General features: G+C 40.5%; 1 protein-coding gene across 1 annotated transcript; it reads left to right on the top strand.

The window, feature by feature from the left end:
- Window positions 1-1,139: 1,139 nt before the first annotated feature.
- LOC124257097 lies at window positions 1,140-8,768 on the top strand. The gene is made up of 3 exons (XM_046691087.1): window positions 1,140-1,198; window positions 7,150-7,254; window positions 7,538-8,768. Exons 2-3 carry the CDS (start codon window positions 7,214-7,216, stop codon window positions 8,508-8,510), a joined length of 1,014 nt encoding a protein of 337 aa, XP_046547043.1. The 5' UTR covers window positions 1,140-1,198; window positions 7,150-7,213; the 3' UTR covers window positions 8,511-8,768.
- Window positions 8,769-20,956: the final 12,188 nt, after the last annotated feature.

The following is a 20,956-nucleotide window of genomic DNA, read 5'->3' as shown; positions in this document are numbered from 1 at the left end:
TTTTTCTCGGTTTCCATGGATACGATTTGGACTTAGTCTCAAAAGGGAGCGTTGGGCTTCGTTTCCGGAGCACAACTGAAAACCCGTTCAATATCTTTCAACACAACTTGGTAGATGTATGAGACAGATCTTGAAGTGGTGTCTTTTGCTATTTACAGATTGTTTCCATTTTTATATTTCTTGGTTTCTATGGAAACGATTTGGACTTTGTCTCAAAGGAGAGTGGTGGGTTTCGTATCCGGAGCACAACTCGAAAACGTCTTAATATCTTTCAGCAAATCTTGGCAGACATGCGGGACAGATCTTGAAGTGGTGCCGTTTGCTATTTGTAGATTTTTGTCATTTTTATTTTTCCCGGTTACGATGGAAACGTTTTGGACTTAGTCTTAAAGGGAGGGGTGGGCTTCGTTTCCGTAGGATAACTCAAAAACCGTTAAATATTTTTCTGCAAAAATTGGTAGATATATCAAACAGAATCTAAGGTGGTGCCTTTTGCTATTTGCAGATTTTTGTCATTTTTCTTTTTCTTGGTTTTCATGGAAACGATGTGGACTTTGTCACAAAAGGGAGGGGTGGGTTTCGTTTCCGGAGCACAACTCGAAAACTTCTTAATATCTTCCAGCAAGACTTGGCAGATATATGAGGCAGATCCCAAAGTGGTGCCTTTTGCTATTTACAGATTTTTGTCATTTTATTTTTCTCGGTTTCCATGGAAACGTTTTGTGTTATGTCATCTTTTGTTGATTCTTGTTTTATGTTTCATAATGCCTATTAAAATATTTTTTACCTTGCAATGAGGCATGAATTGTATGCATGGACTATGAAAGATGGTTTGTAAAATTAACACCTAAATATATATAATTAAATGTATTACTGGTTTCAATAGCATCGCCTTTGTAATACTATATATATATGACGTATATATCTATGACGTATATATGTATAAGTAGTAGAGACAATAGCGGTCCGAGATCAAGTCCAACAAAAGCCTCTGCAAAGCTTTATTTCAAAAATAAAGCTTTTGTCAGGCCCTTAGATCTCGCCCACCATTGTCTACTACTTTTTAACCCCCAGTTAACTTCCCGGCCACACGTGACACTATTGTTCCACTTCCTGATCACGTGATAGCTCTTATGTCCTGTTGACCATCGATAAAACAGTTTAATGTGATACAGGATACTATTGGGATTACTCAACAGTAAGTGTTAAATATTTTGCTTGGGGGGTAACATTGTGTCGTACGGTATGATCAATAATTCCTCTCTAACGAAACCTCTCCCTGGCCCATCTCTCAAGTAGTACAAGTTCGGCTCGTCGGCTTTGATGTCCACTTTATCTATATTGTAAGTTTTGACTGACCATATCGGATCGGTGGCTCGCTTACGACTATCACCCTCGTGTTCCCCCGACTGGTAGAGGTACTTCACGAGGGTCCTATCTGGTATCTGTTTCTCCTTCCCACGCAATGGTGCAGCCGACTCAGCCACTATTGATTTTAGTTTGATAGCGTCGGCTGGTTTCTTACCAGTGAGCCGAGTGGTTTCATGGTTGATGGCTGACACCATCTGAGGTAGACGCGCTACCCATTCAGTCAATCGTTTTCCCGGGTTGGCCATCTCTCTCGCATACTGATGCCCGAATAAGCGCTCAGCCAAAGTCCTATTGAATCTCTCAACTATGGCTTGGCTGCGATGGGCTCCGGCCGTGTCATGCCTGACCTTGGTATCGTGTTTGTCTAGCAGGTGTGACACAGCACCCATGAACTCCCGCCCGGGGTCGACTTGCAGCTCTGTGGGCCACGTCAGCGGGCTGCGTTTGTATATGCGTTCGAATCCGCGGGCTACCTGGGCCAAGTCTTTCGCGGTTAAGGGTTCGGCTTCCTTGTAGCGACTGGCCACGTCCACGACGGTTAAGGTATACTTGTACCTCTTATCGTGGGGTAGGAACAGGAGGTCGGCCTGGTGAACGCTATTGGGTATGTTAATACCGAACTTCCTTCTAGGCACGTAGCGTGGTGCCGGTAAATAGATCTGCCACAGGGCTTGTTTTTCAAGCCACGCTTTGGCCTCGTTTGGGGGTACTCGCGCCATTTTAGCCAGCTTATGTACGGCGCTAGCTCCTTTCAAGTACCCACGCGGGCTGTAGTAAATAGCCTCAAACTTTCTCTGGTTCCGTGACATCCCGACCTATGTTCTTGGTTCAATTTTCTCATGCCCGTACGCGTACGTGTTTATCCCATCAATAGCTATCAAACGCTTAGTGTCCATCGGCGACAGGGACGTCTTGTTTATCGTCAGTCCGTATATCCTATGCCCATCACTTCTAAGCGTGTTCATTTTATGCCTGAAGGTACGGGTCTTGAACAGGGCTTCCTTGAATCTGGCGTGTTTGATGTGTTGTTTAACCACGTACTTCTTAACACCCTTCGCCTTTTGGATCTCACCATTGTCGGCCTTCAGGATGGAGTACATCTTGGGCCTCAAGCCTATGTACTCGGCTATGGGCGTGCCAGCACACTCGTCCTTCATCTTACCTAGGACCTTTTTATTTACCGTGCTGTGTATGGCATGGTCCTTGGGGTAGTCGCTGGTGTCGTACAAATCGAGGCGTTTCTTCATGTCCTCGTACACGTCCTCGGTTCGAATCTCCATCAGCAGGGAATCCGTGTCAGTGTACAGCACTTCGCACCTGTCGCCGTACTGTTTCTTGAGCTCGTTGTAGTAAAAGTCGTACATCAGGTGTTTGGATAAATCGAGGATGCTCATCCCCACGTAAACAGGCCGGTTGAATTTGATGTGGCTTTTCTTCATGTGTAGGACAACCAGGTCGTCGGTGAATATCTTGCTCCGGTTGAATGCCGGGCTGGCTATCAGCCTCCTGAGCTTGTCGTCCTCTCTCGACCGAACCAGCTTAACGGTCACGCGTTTCCTCAGGTTCTCCATAGTCTTACCGAACACCGAGTTGTTCATGAGCTTGTAGAGGTTATTCTCAAAGTCACTGGTGGCCAGCTTTCTCAGGTCCGTGTTCATTCTGATGTAGGGCTCCATCCAGGGGCTCTGGTCGAACACGAGCACCCTGTGTATTTTGGTCAGCCTCATACCCAACGACAGGTACAGCTGTAGGTTGCGATAGTGAACGATGTACTTGGTCTTATCCATTAAGTTGGGCACGAGTTTTTCAACGTCTGCCACCCGCCCACCTAGCAAGTTATGTTGGTACTCAGACATCCAGTCTGGGTTAATCCTCATACGTTCGGGGGCCAGGGGGTAGCTGTTGTGTGATGTGTGTAATGCCTTGGGGTATTCCAAGTCCACCTCGAGACCTTATGTGTATATGACGTGTAATATAGACCTTATGTGTATATGACGTGTAATATAGACCTTATGTGTATATGACGTGTAATATAGACCTTATGTGTATATGACGTGTAATATAGACCTTATGTGTATATGACGTGTAATATAGACCTTATGTGTATATGACGTGTAATATAGACCTTATGTGTGATATGACGTGTAATATAGACCTTATGTGTGAATGACGTGTAATATAGACCTTATGTGTATATGACGTGTAATATAGACCTTATGTGTATATGACGTAATATATGACGTGTAATATAGACCTTATGTGTATATGACGTGTAATATAGACCTTATGTGTATATGACGTGTAATATAGACCTTATGTGTATATGACGTGTAATATAGACCTTATGTGTATATGACGTGTAATATAGACCTTATGTGTATATGACGTGTAATATAGACCTTATGTGTATGTATGACGTGTAATATAGACCTTATGTGTATATGACGTGTAATATAGACCTTATGTGTGTATGACGTGTAATATAGACCTTATGTGTATATGACGTGTAATATAGACCTTATGTGTATATGACGTGTAATATGGGCCTTATGTGTATATGACGTGTAATATAGACCATAACCTTATGTGTATATGACGTGTAATATAGACCTATATGAAATATAGACCATATGTGTATATGACGTGTAATATAGACCTTATGTGTATATGACGTGTAATATAGACCTTATGTGTATATGACGTGTATATGACGTGTAATATAGACCTTATGTGTATATGACGTGTAATATAGACCTTATGATGACGTGTAATATAGACCTTATGTGTATATGACGTGTAATATAGACCTTATGTATATATGACGTGTAATATAGACCTTATGTGTATATGACGTGTAATATAGACCATATGTGTATATGACGTGTAATATAGACCTTATGTGTGTATGACGTGTAATATAGACCATATGTGTATATGACGTATAGACCTTATGTGTATATGTAGACCTTATGTGTATATGACGTGTAATATAGACCTTATGTGTGTATATGACGTGTAATATAGACCATATGTGTGTATGACGTGTAATATAGACCTTATGTGTATATGACGTGTAATATAGACCATATGTGTATATGACGTGTAATATAGACCTTATGTGTATATGACTTGTAATATAGACGTTATGTGTATATGACGTGTAATATAGACCATAAGTGTTTATGACGTTTACTTTAGACCTTATGTGTGTATGACGTGTAATATAGACCATAAGTGTATATGACGTATGACGTTAATATGGACCTTATGTGTATATGACGTGTAATATAGACCTTATGTGTGTATGACGTGTAATATAGACCATAAGTGTATATGACGTGTATATACCTTATGTGTATATGACGTTAACTTTATACCTTATGTGTGTATGACGTGTAATATAGACCATAAGTGTATATGACGTTACTATAGACCTTATGTGTATATGACGTGTAATATAGACCTTATGTGTGAATGACGTGTAATATAGACCTTATGTGTATATGACGTGTAATATAGACCTTATGTGTCTATGACGTGTAATATAGACCTTATGTGTATATGACGTGTAATATAGACCTTATGTGTGTGACGTTGTAATAGACCTTATGTGTATATGACGTGTAATATATGACGTGTAATATAGACCTTATGTGTGTATGACGTGTAATATAGACCTTATGTGTGTATGACGTGTAATATAGACCTTATGTGTGAATGACGTGTAATATAGACCTTATGTGTGAATGACGTGTAATATAGACCTTATGTGTGAATGACGTGTAATATAGACCTTATGTGTCTATGACGTGTAATATAGACCATAAGTGTATATGACGTGTACTATAGACCTTATGTGTATATGACATGTAATATAGACCTTATGTGTGTAATGACGTGTGAATGACGTGTAATATAGACCTTATGTGTATGTGTATATAGACATTATGTGTGAATGACGTGTAATATAGACCTTATGTGTGAATGACGTGTAATATAGACCTTATGTGTATATGACGTGTAATATAGACCTTATGTGTGTATGACGTGTAATATAGACCTTATGTGTATATGACGTGTAATACAGGCCTCATTATTGTTTGCTATGTTCACTCGTTCCTCATGTTTGTACTCCAGTCGTATTTAAATAAGCTCACCTTGCTTTGCACATATTTCATTGAGGTAATTATCACGTGCCTGACTGATAATTGTGTTTTTCAAGATTCTGAATGATTGACACCTCTAGCTTCTGTGACAAACTTTGAAATGACTTTCACTTTTGCAGTACACGTTCCTGCTGTAATTTGTTCTGTTGTCGTAAAATTAGAAATCCCAATATACCGTGGTGTTTATTATCCACTTTCTCTTTGAATTCTATTTAATTATCACACATAATAAATGTTTCCTGGGATATTTAATAAATTGTAACTGAAACTATTTTTGTGATGAAAGTGTGCTGAAAAGAATGACCTTGGTTTGTTTTCTGTTCACTAACTTAGAGTGATGCATTTCTACGCCACAAAAACTCTCGTTTTGTAATTTTGTAAGATTTGGTTTTGTTTGATTTAACAATGAAAGGATGATAAATAAAATCGCACCCTCGTGTCTTTTGATATCAAATATATCACCATTCGGCAATCTTTTCACTTTGATGAACTTGTGGTGATATATTTGATATCAAAAGACACGAGGGTGAGATATTTATACGATCAACGCCTTAACTTACCCATACGATCTGATCCATTCAGAAAGGAAATATGCAAACACGACGTAACTTTGGTGTGTAATAATGTAAGTGGGGATTCATGGTTGAGCTAATGCAGGAAAGCTGATGAAAGGACAAAACATGGTCTTCAGGAACCAGTACCTATGGTAAGGATCAACAGCAGATCAATATAAGAGATGGGCAGCATGCGCAACGATAAGCAACCTGGATTACGATGACTTGTGCCAACTAAGACAGCGAGCCTGACCACCCGATCTCATTTGGCGCCTGTCTACCCGTGAAGATCCGGGTTAGAATTGATCTTCGGTAACCCATGCTTGTCGTAAGAGGCGTCTAATGGGATCTGGTGGTCAGGCTCGCTGACTTGGTTGAAAACTGGATGACACATGTCATCGTATCTCAATTGCGTAGATCGATGTTCGTGATGTTGATCACTGGATTGACTGGTCCAGACTCGATTATTTACAGATCGCCACCATATAGCAGGGATATTGCAGCGTAAAACTAAACTCACTCACTCACACTTGTCGCCTGTCTCTTCAAGCATGGGCTGCTGAAGATCTATTCTAACCCTGAGTTCTAACTGATAAGGGGCGACTGACGCGGTCGGGTTGCCGTCTCACTGATTTGACCGATAATTTTTATCTTCTCCACCAAACAGACTTTTGACAGGTGCAATCGTCAAAGCTATTATATTACTTCGTGGAATGGGGTCCAGGTGAAATTAGGCATCCCTTATATTTTATTCCACATAACGCATCACAAATGAGGTTAATGCTTCTTAACAATCTGTGCAACAAATGATGGCTGTTTAGCTTCACATTTGATCCTTAAGGTGGACTGTAGTGAGTGTTTGTTGTCCAATAGTTGGGGACTTCAAGTACCGGGTCATGAACATAGTAATTATTGGACATGAACCTTGGGAACAATCGCTCATACACAACAAATGGGATCAACTAATGGCTTATCTTTATCACCTGCTTTCCCCGCGATGTTCTTGGGTTGTGCAATAATCATCTAGAGAACAGTCTAGACGTTTCGTCTCTTTATAGAGCCGATCAACTCAACGAGCAGACGACACTTTGCGTTCTCGTGCGAGCAGACGACACATCCATCATGGCGAAAAGTGAGGTACCTGGAAGTCCGTCTTTTGACAGGTGAGTAAATCTTCCAGCACGCCTGTCTTTACGTGCTTAAATTTATTTACGACTACACCACGGAGGCGGTCCGATATAACAATGACCAATTGGACATCGGAGTATGTGAGTGAACATTGTTCATCAGCAATTTTGCATCCAGTCACGGCAAGCCGAACTAGACAAAGGCTGATCCACTGACACAAGAGAGAGAAATTCGTCATGTGCAGATACCTCATGATTACCTCGTTGATGACTCTTGCATTGCCGTGTTGAAAGTATTATATTTTGCCTTCTTTATCAGGGACTCAGTTATGAAAGATCTTGAGGAGAAAGGATATGCCGTAATACCGGATGTTTGCAGTGCGCAGGACTGTGACGCGTACATATCCCAGTACCGTGATTGGGTATCCCAGTTTGAGGAAGATGATTGGCCTTCTAACTTGCATTCAGTCATTCAGGGATATGACATTGGTCATTTCGAAAACACCTGGAACTGCCGATTAAAAACCAAGCCAGTGTTTGCTAATGTCTGGGAGACAGAGAAGCTCCTCACAAGCTTTGACGGAGTAGCCATATCTTTCCCGCCAGAAGATGAAAAGTTCGTAATTTATGACACAGGGAAAGCATGGTTGCACGTCGACCAACCGGCAGAGAGAGTTGGTCTCCATGGTTACCAAGGCGCCCTGTATTTGGAGGAGGCGACAGAAACTGACTTCTGCTTCCGGGTTTTGTCGGGATCACATAAATATTTCAACGAATTTTTTGAAGAATTTGAGTCCGCTGCTAGGAAGAGTAGAATCGGTCATTATGAATTAAATGAAGACGACAAATCTTGGTTCAGAGAGAAAGGCTGCGTTACCACTAAGGTTCCAGTTCCGAAAGGAGGGATGGTCCTTTGGGATTCTCGGACAGTGCATGATAATTGTAGACCAGAGAAAGGTCGCCTCAATTCCCACAGGTGGCGCTTTGTGGTGTTCGTCTGCATGACGCCTGCCAAGTGGGCTCGGGCTGAAGATATCTCTGACAAGAAGAAGGTTTACAATCATCGGCTCATGACTGGGCATTGGCCATCCAGAGGAATCAACATCTTTGGCAAGTGTGATTCTTTTAATCATCGCGAAATCAAGTCTCCGATAGGAGACTGTCTTCCGGAGGTTGCAACGACAAAGGAGGCGAAGCTGTTGTCTGGAGTGGTGGAGTACGACTTCGAAGACGGTGACCCTAACGGGCCTTCCTGGGAACCGGTATGGAATGAAAATACCAGCTTCTATTAGCCATGACCAAAGAATGACAGAAATACTGTTGCTGCAAAGATTATTGAACAAAAACAACAATTACAAACAAACAAAATATTCTCGCTGGACACGCTGTAACGGAAACTATAATGGTTCATCTTCTTCTGAAAGAGGAGAAGTAGGCCGGTGTTATATTGGCCTTACGTGTATATGACGTGGCATATGTTGAGATAGTTATCACTTACCTGACTGATAATTGCTGTTATCAAGATGCTCATTAAATGAATATTATCAGTGTGTTCTGCATCTTCGTGGCTGAATATCTGGTTGGTCGTACTGTATAGTAATAAACACATGGATACATACAGAAAATAACAAAGTTAGCTTCTTTGACTGAGTTCTGAATACTGCCTGTGCCAAATGAACTCTTGTGAAATTATGCGTATAAAATTAGCCCTGTGACGTATCTTACGTATCCTTACGTATGGCGTTCTGGAGGCGTATCCTGACGACTTGACGTGCTGTGTTACGAGGCGTACCATGGCGATATGACGTATTGCGTCCTCTTGACGTCACCTTGATGTATATGTCCTCGTGACGTGTCATGACGTCATGATGACGCAACATGTTCTTGTGAAGTATTATGTCCTTGTTACATTGCATGTCATCTTGATGTATAATTTCCTCGTGACAAGTTAAGTCCTTTTGACGTACCATGCTGCTTGTTCTGGACCATCCTCGATAATCTCCGATACGATAATTCTCCACTATACCCTGGATGCATCTACGGCCCGATGATTTTATTACCTCCCTTTGCTGCTCCGCATTCTCACAGTAGCCAATCAGATAAGCCGCCGTTACAACCGAGCTTGCCAGTGTCAACAAAAATAGCGGTCGCAGCCGCCAAAGTTTGTTCGCAGTGCGACTCAGATTTCGGGGAAAACATACAGACAAATTGACAGGTCTGAAACCTTAAAAAATATATTCAAGAACTCCTTCTTTCAGAGTATCTGCAACAATATATTATTATGGTGACAAGTTTAATCGGTTAGATAATTTAAAAAGCGAAAGTGAGTTGTGATTGGTTCGCTCAACTTCCCAGCGCAGACACCTGATTGGATAAATAACCAACCAAGGGAAGTAATAAAATCATCGGGCCGAGCCGTAGATGCATTCAGGGTATAGTGGAGAGTTATCGTAACGTATACCCTGGAGATTATCGAGGATGGTTCTGGACGTACTCGACAAGATACCATGCACGAGGTTAACATGGAGAAACTGTTAAGGCACATGATATGGGCGGCGAATCCATTTTATCCCCACAATGTCGGACGGGGTTAAAAGTACCATATCTTGACGTATTTGAGTATGTCACGGCTATGGATCGAAGAGTCGGTCCCCCACTGCCCTGGCAGACACTCTACCGACTATACCAGGGCGGAGCAAGCGTAATGTTTGGTTCTTTATTCATGTGTTGTTTAACACCGCACTCAGCAATATTCCAGCTGTAAGAGGCGGTCTGTAAATACTCGAGTCTGGACCAGACAATCCAGTGATCAACAGCATGAGCATCGATCTATACAGTTGGGATACGATGACATGTGTCAACCAAGACAGCGAGTCTGATCACCCGATCCTGTTAGTCGCCTCTTACGACAAGCATGGGCTGCTGCAGACCAATACCTGGACCTTCACGGGCGGAGAAAGCGTGATACGTCCAAGGGGACCAGCCACACTAATGACACACATTCAAATTTGATTAATACTCATGTCGACATGATTACAGTGTGTAAAGCTCATTTCATGCGGCATCAAATGACTAGAATGCTGCTCCACGTTATCAAAATAAAAACAAAACAACTGCTAAATATTCTCATCGGTAATAATAATGTGCAAATCTGAATGCTCGAAATCACACCTAAAGCATGCTAAAAGCAATGGGCAATGGATTAGAGTTCACTCGATCTTCATTCTCAGCTTCCTGGGGAGTATACCACAAAAAAGAACAGTCATATAACCATCTCGCCCTACTATGAGGTGTGTATTCCCTTGCATAACAAACAATTGTGTCTCCTCGATTTTAACCCAGATTTCAGATGACTATCATGGTCACATGATGAGATATGGCGTTCTATTTCTAGAACTACTTTGAACTAGGCTTCCCTAGCATGTTGAGCCATGACATCAGATAAGATTTTATTTAAGGATTTTGACCTTTCCTGAGCAAGCCGCACCTGCAGACTAACTCGTCTCCATTCACGCATCAGGGTGCACAAGAAGCTATTTGGTTTAACGCAATAAGTCGAGAGGTCACGAGTGGATCCGAGTCGCCGTGCGGCTCGTTCCGGGATTTCACGAATGCTAATAAACATTACGGCAAACATATCGTCCTGATTTTCAAACATTCTCAAGTGTATTCAGTTCAGTATAAGATATCATCTATGTAGCTGCTTTTGCTCTTCCGCTGTGAAAGTAAAATATATGCATGAGTATTAAATAAGCATCATCTGACTGACTGACTGACTGAGTTTGGTTTTACGCCGCTTTTAGCAATATTCCAGCAACATCACGGCGAGGGACACCAGAAATGGGCTTCACACATTGTACCCATGTGGGGATTCGAACCCGGGTCTTCGGCGTGACGAACCAACGCTTCAACCACTAGGCTACCCCACCACCCCAAGCATCACCTGAATCCAAGAGCAGTATTTGATACTGTGGTCCAAACATACCATCAAACCCTAGCATATTGGAATGCACAGGTTAAGCACCTGCTTCACGCAATATCTCAATAGCTTTGGGTTGCATGTTCACATGCTGTGAAAGTGAGTGAGTATGGTTTTACGCCGCTTTTAGCAATATTCCAGCAATATCACGGTGAAGGACACCAGAAATGGGCTTCACACATTGTATCCGTGTGGAGAATCGAACCCGGGTCTTCGGCGGACTCTTTAACCACTAGGCTACCCTACCGCCCAACATGCCGTGAAAGCGGCAGACACATATGGGTATAAGTTTTATATACTAGCAGTATGTGCATTGTCGTTTTCTGAACTGATATAAATGACGACAGTACAAAAACAGTACTTTTCCTAAAGGTCGCATGCTACGTAAAACACAACTTTGCACCTTTCGGAATGGACTTACAGTAAGAAATGATCAAAAATACAAATTCATCTTATAAAGTTGAAAAATAACGCGATGAAAAAGCCCCCTCGAAATCGGAGTTCAAACGATTCACTAAATTCACCCCAGCTGGGGTGAAAAGTGGTTTTAACAGCTGTGCTGCGCTGCGCTGTACTGTGCTCATAGCGCATGCGCAGTGAATAAGTTCTCGCAGCTTGGAAGCCCGGCCTCTGTCACAGACAAAACTGAATGCCTGTTTTATTTTCATTTATGTGTCTGCCTGCCTGTCTGCTAATGACAATATGCAATACACAACTTCGATCACTGACAACATGCAATTTGCATACATCATTAACAAAACGCATTGATTTATGGCTCGTGCACCCGAGTTCTGTCTCTGTCACAATATGTAATTACACAGGCAGGCAGGTGTGATACTTGTACACATGACAAGTTATGGTGTCTGTTGATTGCGAACTGTTATACACAAAAACTGAGCATGTATTTACAAAACCCAACATCTCTATACGCACACAAAAAGTGTATCGGCAAATGAACCAGCCAATGAAAGCCTTCGCTGCACTTAAGGGCACGCCCACCCGCTCTGACTGGGTTCGGTATCCCGAGTGGTTCGTTTCGAGGGAAGTAAACCCAAGTACAAAATATTGCACTTTTGATTTGCGATTGTACGCTTAAAAGTTTGTTTATTTGTTTTTTTCATAATCAGAAATGTATATTATATGTCATGAATAAGTGATAATTGTGTTTTAATTATGTTTGTTTCTTTGGTTGCATGTGACCTTTAACAAGGCAAGACGTTGAGTGAGCGAGCAGTTCAATGCCAATATGTTATAAAGGTAGTGATGGTATTATTGACGTGTCTGCAGTTGCCAAGCTTACAAAAATAGGCCTTAGCTGAGATCCTAAGCTGACAGGTGATCTTCGATGGACTCGTCTAGGAATTACCAAGGATCCTCAACAACGGCATACTGAAGCAAATATATCGGCTCCTGCTGGTGTTGGCCGCTAGGTCTGGAGTGAGTGATTGAGAATGGCTTTACTCCTCTTATAGCAATATTCAAGCAATATCACGGCGGGGGACACCAGGAATGGGCTTCACACTTTGTACTCATGTGGAGAATCGAACCCGGGTCTACGGCGGTACGAGCGAACGCTTTAACCATTGGACTACACCACCGACCCCATTAACCACAAGTCTATCTGTGAGAAAACGCGTGACTCTCAACCAGTACATCAGAAGGTGGGTGAAGTGGTGGTCGTCCGATCAGACGCCCCTTCCTGTCTTACATACACAGGCAAAATATCGCAACTTGAGGACATGGCTTAGGGTTGATTGGTCTGATGGTGATTGGTCTGATGGAAGTAACTATTTTCTAAACGTTATTGACAGCCGTGCTCGAGTATCGAGGCACATTACTGTTGCTGAGTTTTTACTTATGTAAAGTGATTGGGTAGTGATAGATGAATGTTGATATATATATAAGACTTTGTCACTTTATGCCTAGTGCCCCGGCAGCTGGCTCATAACATCAATCACGGGGCTGTCTGGTCCTGAGAATAATCTATCATTGAGTTATAGAGTTTATATCTTTGACCTGGGTGAATATGATTGTACGCCGCTGGAAGCAATATTCCGACACCAAAAGTACGATTCACACATTGCTTCAACCCGTGAAGATCCGGGTTAGAATTGGTCTTCAGTAACCTATGCTTGTTGTAAGGGCGATTAACGGGACTCGCTGACTTGGTTGACACATGTCATCGTATCCCAATTGCGTAGATCGATGCTCATGCTATTGATCACTGGATTGTCTGGTCCAGACTCGATTATTTTACAAACCGCAGCCATATAGCTGGAATATTGCTGAGTGAGGCGTAAAACTAAACTCACTCACTAACTCCAACATGGCGAACAAAACCTCGAATTTTTTCCCTATATCCGTTTGTAAAGTACTGAGACAAATGTATGTCGCGTCTATCATAGTCGTGCTTACTCTGACAAAACAACGGAGATAATATCTATTCTTGTGTATTTATCAGATAAAAAGACAAATTTATTTGCACGTGGGTGTAAAGGTGTATATTTAGAATTACGAGATCTAAAAATAATGTTATTCTTTGACAAAATATTGATATCACTGTCCCCTGAAGCGTTCGAAGTATTTATTAAATTATGTTTTTATTTTATGAATGTCAACAAATGGAAATTTTTCCGAAAAGTTAGTTGGCTGGGTGTGGTCAAGCCCTTAATTATGGTGCACAAGCACTTTTCTGCTTTTCTATGTTCAAATACATTATTAAAGTGCATTGCCTAGGTGGCATTTTTAAAGCGTGAGACGTGCCCAAATGCTTCCTCAGGGTCAGTCACCGACCGTAATGGATGTCAGGAAAACCGAACTCCACTTCGGAATTCCACTGTTGAGTAGAATAATGGAAAGGTGGCAGCGAACTGCCAGCGTCATTGTATTGGGTCTGGTTCCAGTAAAGTCGGTGTCATGGTTACAAGAAAGGAAAAGGAATCGGATTTTGTACTGGGCATTACTGAGTTTACCTTAAACATCTGTCTGCGATGGTCTGCTATCGTTCAGTAATAGTAAACCAACCAATGTCGTACTTATGAGAAGTGTAAACGATTTCTAAAAACAAATTCAGAGTTAGAAACATATCCCCAAGACAAGACAAGAGGGGAATATTTCAACTTACACTTCGACTGTTTTGTTCTCGGGTGTAGTATAGCCAACCGAAATATTGGTTATACTATGGGGACTACTAATTGATTTAAACATATTTTATTCACAAATGTGAAAGGGATTGGGGACAAGTAATCCAACTTAAAATACCCGCTCCCTAATATTTACATGCATACATTTTTCAATTATATACATATTAGGAAAGATAGACGTCTGTTCGCCTCTGCTTCTTAAAGAGACACGGAAATGCAAAACATCAAATCAACTTTATTTCGGGAATTACATTTTTGCAACCTTCACACTGACCGTAAATTCCAGAGACCCAGCGTCACATGTGGTCGTCGTGGACGTCGCCCTGGATTCATAACCCCGTTTCTGCCGCGGTTCAGGATGTTGCTCACCATCACCTGTTGTTGCTCGTTAACACGTTTGTACTCCCTGATTGCATTGCTTCTGTGCCCAGTGGTTCGTGCGATCAACTGCTCATCCACCCCGTTGTTGAATAGTCGTAATGCACAAGTTGCCCTCAATGAATGGTTTGCGTAGAAACCTGAAAAATACAAGACATAAGTACATTAATCTTTTCATTCAGCAAGATTTAAATTGATAATTTCATTAAAACATCAAAAATGAAAACCGGACTTTAACCTGTCCATTGTCCATTTCACAACTGAGGTACAATCAAACATTCTGTCGATTTTAAAAGCGACTTTTTCGCAGATGTATTTGATCAGGGTTCAAACAAATATTCAAAATCTTAGTAAAGGTTCCCAAAAGTTTCCTTCTAGACATGGTTGGGACATTTGATAATAAAACCCATCAGTGGCAAAATGATACTGATGTAATTCCCTATTCGGACGTGCCTGTAGTCTGTCTCACAGTCCCTGAACCACATTTTTTTACCTACTGCCTAGCCCTACTGCCTAGCCCTAGCAATGATAAAGCCCTAAATGAAGCAAGTCTAGATTACCCCAGGTTCAGGATTTACCACCTCACTGGGACTCCTTCTCAATTTAAACGGATTTATTTGTTACTATCAAAATTATATACATTCAAAGACTAAACGTCAGTCTAACATGCATGATATGTGTTTATGTGAACCGTCTTGCCTCCCTTAGAGTGTAGTGATTCGGTTAAACTGGTGGAGCAGGATACCCAAAACCATGGTACCATCACTCTTTCACAGTGGTTTACGTTCTCATGTTGTATTAGGACTCGGACATTCATCTTATCATGAGTGAGTGAGTGAGTGAGTTTAGTTTTACGCCGCTTTTAGCAATATTCCAGCTATATCACGGCGGGGGACACCAGAAATGGGCTTCACACATTGTACCCATGTGAGTCATCTTATCATGGGAAGAGTTTATCGCTTATATTGACCTGCAATACTCCATGATGACACCAGGTGTTCACCCACGAGTAAACACGTTCTGCTCTACCGGGAGCTCTCACCACTGGGGGACCTTTGTCTTCATTCACGGTAAAAGACACTTTTTTAAAAAGTGAGAAGCTGAAGCAAGACATATTTCTTATATGACACACCTGTTGGTCTTCCCGATTTACAGTTTCAGTTCATATAACTTTCACCGGTGTTCAGTCGTTTATATCAAATCGATCTGTTTCTGAGATTTCTGAGAATTCCTGAGAATTCCTGAGAATTATCTGTCGAAACATGCAAAGTTTATATTTAAAATGCGCGAAGCAAATGCCTTCTACCCGATATTTCTGTCAAATAAATATTTTGTAGTTTTCGAATTGTAATAAAACATTAAAGATAACATATTCTCCAGAACAATTTGCAAAACCTTCACTGGGAACGTTCATAAATCTTCATTCTCACGTTCCTAGGCCAAAATGCCATTCATTTATATAAGGACATTTGATTTCTTATCAATCCTAATTTCCAGTCGATCCCAGCACTGTGTAGGTCACGCCAGCTGTTTTTCAGCACCACATTCTTCACTCTAGGGCAACCATTTCAGAGACTAGGTCCCTGTATCAGTCTGGAAATATGCTCCTGAAGGTGGTTGTTTGTAAGTACCTGTTTTCCAATTAATATTTTATCATTGCTGATCTTGATATATACTACCCATCAAAAGTTTAGACTCACTAGTGTAAATGTAGCCACTTACTTGTCCACTGTTCTAAACTAGCTTTTTGCAAAATATTCCATACTGTTTAAAGGTACTGTTTAGTTATGAACTGGTGTATTGTAAAACATATTCGTAACATTGAAAAGATTATTGTCATGAGTTCAGTAAATGATTAAAATCTGTGAAAATTGGCGAATTCTTAACAAAACTTTACACCAAAACGAATCTGTTCACATGCACGACATTTGCTCATGCCTTTCGCAATTTGAAGCATCATCCTTGTGCAATTCATCTGCATAAGGTTTTCAGTTGGTTCCCCCAAGTTGGTGGAGAAATTCATCTTCGATGTAACCACATACATATACATAACATATAGTGAGTGCTTTAAGTGAGTCTAAACTTTTGATGGGTAGTAACAGGTAAATAAGGTATCGTGTTTATTAAAGGTGCATTTTCCAAACGTATTGTACTACATATCATACTTCATAACATATGCGGGTAGCCTAATGGTTAAGCTGGACATGCCGAAGACCTGGGTTCGAATCCCCACATGGGTACAATGTGTGAAGCCCATTTCTGGTGTCCCCCGCCGTGATGTTGCTGGAATATTGCTAAAACGGCGTAAAATTATACTCACTCACTCATAACATATGTTGTGATATTCTCATGTTGGTACTGTGGCTGGACATGCTATATTTGCAGTGATGGATGCTTATATAACTGCTCTTGGTTTGGTCTCATTTTGGTGTTTTTCAGTTTCAGACACACGTCTTTTCTCGTTTTACAAAATGTGTTTTGTTGAAAGTAATTCAAATTGGACTACAATCGTGACATTTCAGAAGAAAGCCCTGACCACTGAATGGAAATACAGGAACATTATACATATTTGAAAATTTTAAATGACACATTGAATATATTTTCACAGAAATTTGAAACATATATTTTTGTAGCGCTGGTATGCCTCTTCAGCTGTGTCCGTCATGGTTTCGGTGACCTTACCAACAACACCGGTAAGGTTAAAGTGAGTGAGTGAGTGAGTAATGTTTTACGCCGCACTCAGCAATAGTCCAGCTATATGTCGGCGGTCTGTAAATAATCGAGTCTGTACAAGACAATCCAGTGATCAACAGCATGAACATCGATCGATGACATGTGTCAACCAAGTAAGTGATCCCGTTAGTTGCCTCTTACGACAAGCATGGATTACTGAAAACCAATTCTACCCCGAACTTCACGGGTGGTAAGGTTAGGTTAAAATTTTACTCTATCGTGGATCTTTATAGGCATCATGTATGAAGATACTGGTTAGGATGGTCATCAGGAGACTAACGGGATCGGGTGGTCAGGCTCGCTGACGTGGTGGCACATGTCATAGTATCCCAATTTCGTTGAACTATGCTCATGATGTCAATCACTCGACTGACTGGTTCTAGTTCCATTTTTCTGTACAGTTGGAATATTACAAAGAAAACACAACCAAAGAAATATATGGACAACTCAACAAAGTTGAGTGCCCGCTTTGTATCATACCTAACATAGAAAATGAATATCACTTTTGCCTGGAATGCCCTTTTTATGGGAAATTAAGAAATGATATCCTCCCTAAATATTATCACATATATGCATCTGAAGTGAAATTAGCTCAGTTGTTTACATCAAAGAATACTTATATTATAAATTGTTTTGCAAAATATCTATTTTTTGCCATGAAAAACGAAATAAATTTCTTTCAGTCTTCGTACCCACAAATGTATAATTGTGCAGCTCTCATGATGTTGTACGGTGCTCTAATGATTGTATATTCTGTACACCTGATGTATAATGGGCCTGTGGCCCCTTTACTGAATAAAACTCTCTCTTTCACTCAACAAAGAAGAGATATAAGTTTATCAGTATATTGGCTGTTGTACAATATGTTAACATGTCTATGCACGTGAATACACAATGCCATTTAGAAAGAGTTATATTTGGGATTACACTTTCTCAGTAAAGTAGAGATTCTAGTACTGAGTGGGTTAGATGGTTGACTTTGCGGGATGGCTATTACGTGCCTGGCTCTGAGAGTGTGGGTTCGAATCCTGGATGGGACTCAACCAACAAAAGAACTAGAATCTATACTTTACTGAGAAAGTGTAATCCCAAATATAACATATGTTACATGTCTATACATCTCATGATAACATTATTTGTTGTGGTATGGCAATCACAACGAGGTTTGTGTAACTGTACATCGACAACAAACCTAGGGGCGGTGGGTTAGCCTACTGGGTAAAGCGTTCGTTCGTCACGCTGAAGACCCGGGTTCGATTCCCCACATGGGTGCAATATGTGAAGCCCATTTGTGGTGTCCCCACCGTGATATTGCTGTATATTGCTACAGGCGGCGTAAAACTAAACTCACTCACTCACTTCAACAAGTCTAGCAGTTATCTATCATCAATACGACGCTATATAATAAACCGGCTCCTACCTTTTTAACACTAAGAACGATCGGATGTCGTGATAAACGTATGTGAATACATGTCGCACTAGTTATATATTATATACATGTCCGAAGAAAACATACATGGGCGACGTTATTGCTTATGTTTGATAATTAGAGAGACCCTTAGCGACATTGACTTAAATTTAAAACCAGTTCATTGTTGCTTTTAAGGTGATTCATCATTATGTTCATGATTACTAGGCTATGGTAATTGTATGACTGTGGTACTATTAACTTGGATGTCCATGTGATCAAGGGCTAAACCATTATTATTATAATCTCCGAAATATTTTACGAAAATAGTAAAGGACATGAATGAACGTATTTTAAAACACGGATTTCATTATGAAACTCACATGTACATTCTTACAAACAACCCAGAACGTAATTAATTGGAAATGTAAAAATTTTGTTGAAACTTGAAATTGTTTTTGCATGTTTTTACTCCATACAGCGCCAACGACTCAGGCTCACTGTTTAAAGTGTGAACGAGTTGCAAGTCCCGACGACTGTGTAACAAGTGTGTTGTGTTCACCGGGTGAGGTAAGAACAATGCAGGTTGATGCGTACAACCTGATGTCCAAATACACATCCTTAACAGATAACAGATCTCATATCAAGTATACACTAACGTATACACTCTTTATCATACATGCAGTCGTACTACCTGATTGTGTGCAAAACACATGCGCCATATTGTTTATTTTATACAATTTGTATGCTATATTAGGTACAATTATACATGTCACAAAACGCCTTGTCATTCTAAATTATACTGTATTCGTAACTTACATTGCAACTCCTCACCTCTTCCATACTTTTGCTACATTATATCTTCTCAAAGCTTTTGGTCCATACATTTGCTACATAACACCCACTTTTAGCACTTTTCCCAAAAATATTGCTACATTATATCTTCTCAAAGCTTTTGGTCCACAAATTTTCTACATATCACCCACTTTTAGAACTTTTCCAAATAATGTAGCTACATTATATCTTCTCAAAGCTTTTTGTCCACACATTTGCTACATATCACCCACTTTTAGCTCTTTTCCAAATAATTTTGCTACATTATATCTTCTCAAAACGTTTGGTCCACAAATTTGCTACATATCACCCACTTTTAGAACTTTTCCAAATAATGTAGCTACATTATATCTTTTCATAGCTTCTGCTCCAGACATTTGCTACATAACACCAACTTTTAGCACTTTTCCAAAAAATAGCTACATTATATCTTCTCATAGCTTCTGCTCCAGACATTTGCTACATAACACCCACTTTTAGCACTTTTCCAAATAATGTAGCTACATTATATCTTCTCAAAGCTTTTGGTCCATACATTTGCTACATATCACCCACTTTTAGGACTTTTCCAAATAATGTAGCTACATTATATCTTCTCAAAGCTTTTTGTCCACACATTTGCTACATATCACCCACTTTTAGCACTTCTTCCATACTTTAGCTTCATTATATCTTCTCATACCACTTCTTTCATACTTCAACAAATTATATCTCATAGTTTTTGGCCATACATTGGCTGCATGGTATCTCCTCATAGCTTTTCGTCCATACTTTAGCATCATTATGTCTCCTTTTAGCACTTCTTTCATACTTCAACTAGATTATATTTTATCATACGATACAACATTTATAGCCTTTTTATCCCAAATTATTAGCACTCTATATAATTATTATGAATACGCTGCATGCGTATTTCTCCGACCTAAAATGCGTATGGCTATTTACACCTGTACATTATTTAATCTGGAAAATTGAGGTTTTACTTTCTGATCCACTCATACTCTTCGTGCGGCTGTTTTGCCCTTTACGAAGAGTGGATTCTATTTCGGTGGATAGACGAGACTGTTTATTCTCTGGCTTTGGCGTATTATATGCATGTCTCTTTAAGCATCAAACAACATCAAACTGCTTTGACAAGTTGTCTATTTGTGGCACAGTGGTAACAGCTATGACACCGTAAAGTCATATACTTCAGGCTTATAAGTGTTTAGTCACAATGTATTCATATGATGATAGTAACGCTTGTCTTGCCTCCAGATATGC

This window comes from Haliotis rubra, unplaced genomic scaffold, assembly GCF_003918875.1.
Source record: "Haliotis rubra isolate DU_JTF1 unplaced genomic scaffold, ASM391887v1 Scf65, whole genome shotgun sequence".
Lineage (NCBI taxonomy): Eukaryota > Metazoa > Mollusca > Gastropoda > Lepetellida > Haliotidae > Haliotis > Haliotis rubra.
Note: the sequence above shows the minus strand (reverse complement) of the source record. Positions and strands in the feature narration are given on the sequence as shown.

Excerpts from the sequence above, each read along its gene's own strand:
- LOC124257097 (XM_046691087.1), top strand. The coding sequence starts at position 7,214 with ATGGCGAAAAGTGAGGTACCTGGAAGTCCGTCTTTTGACAG. Across the intron at positions 7,255-7,537 it reads GGAAGTCCGTCTTTTGACAG|GGACTCAGTTATGAAAGATC; the intron begins GTGAGTAAATCT and ends CTTCTTTATCAG.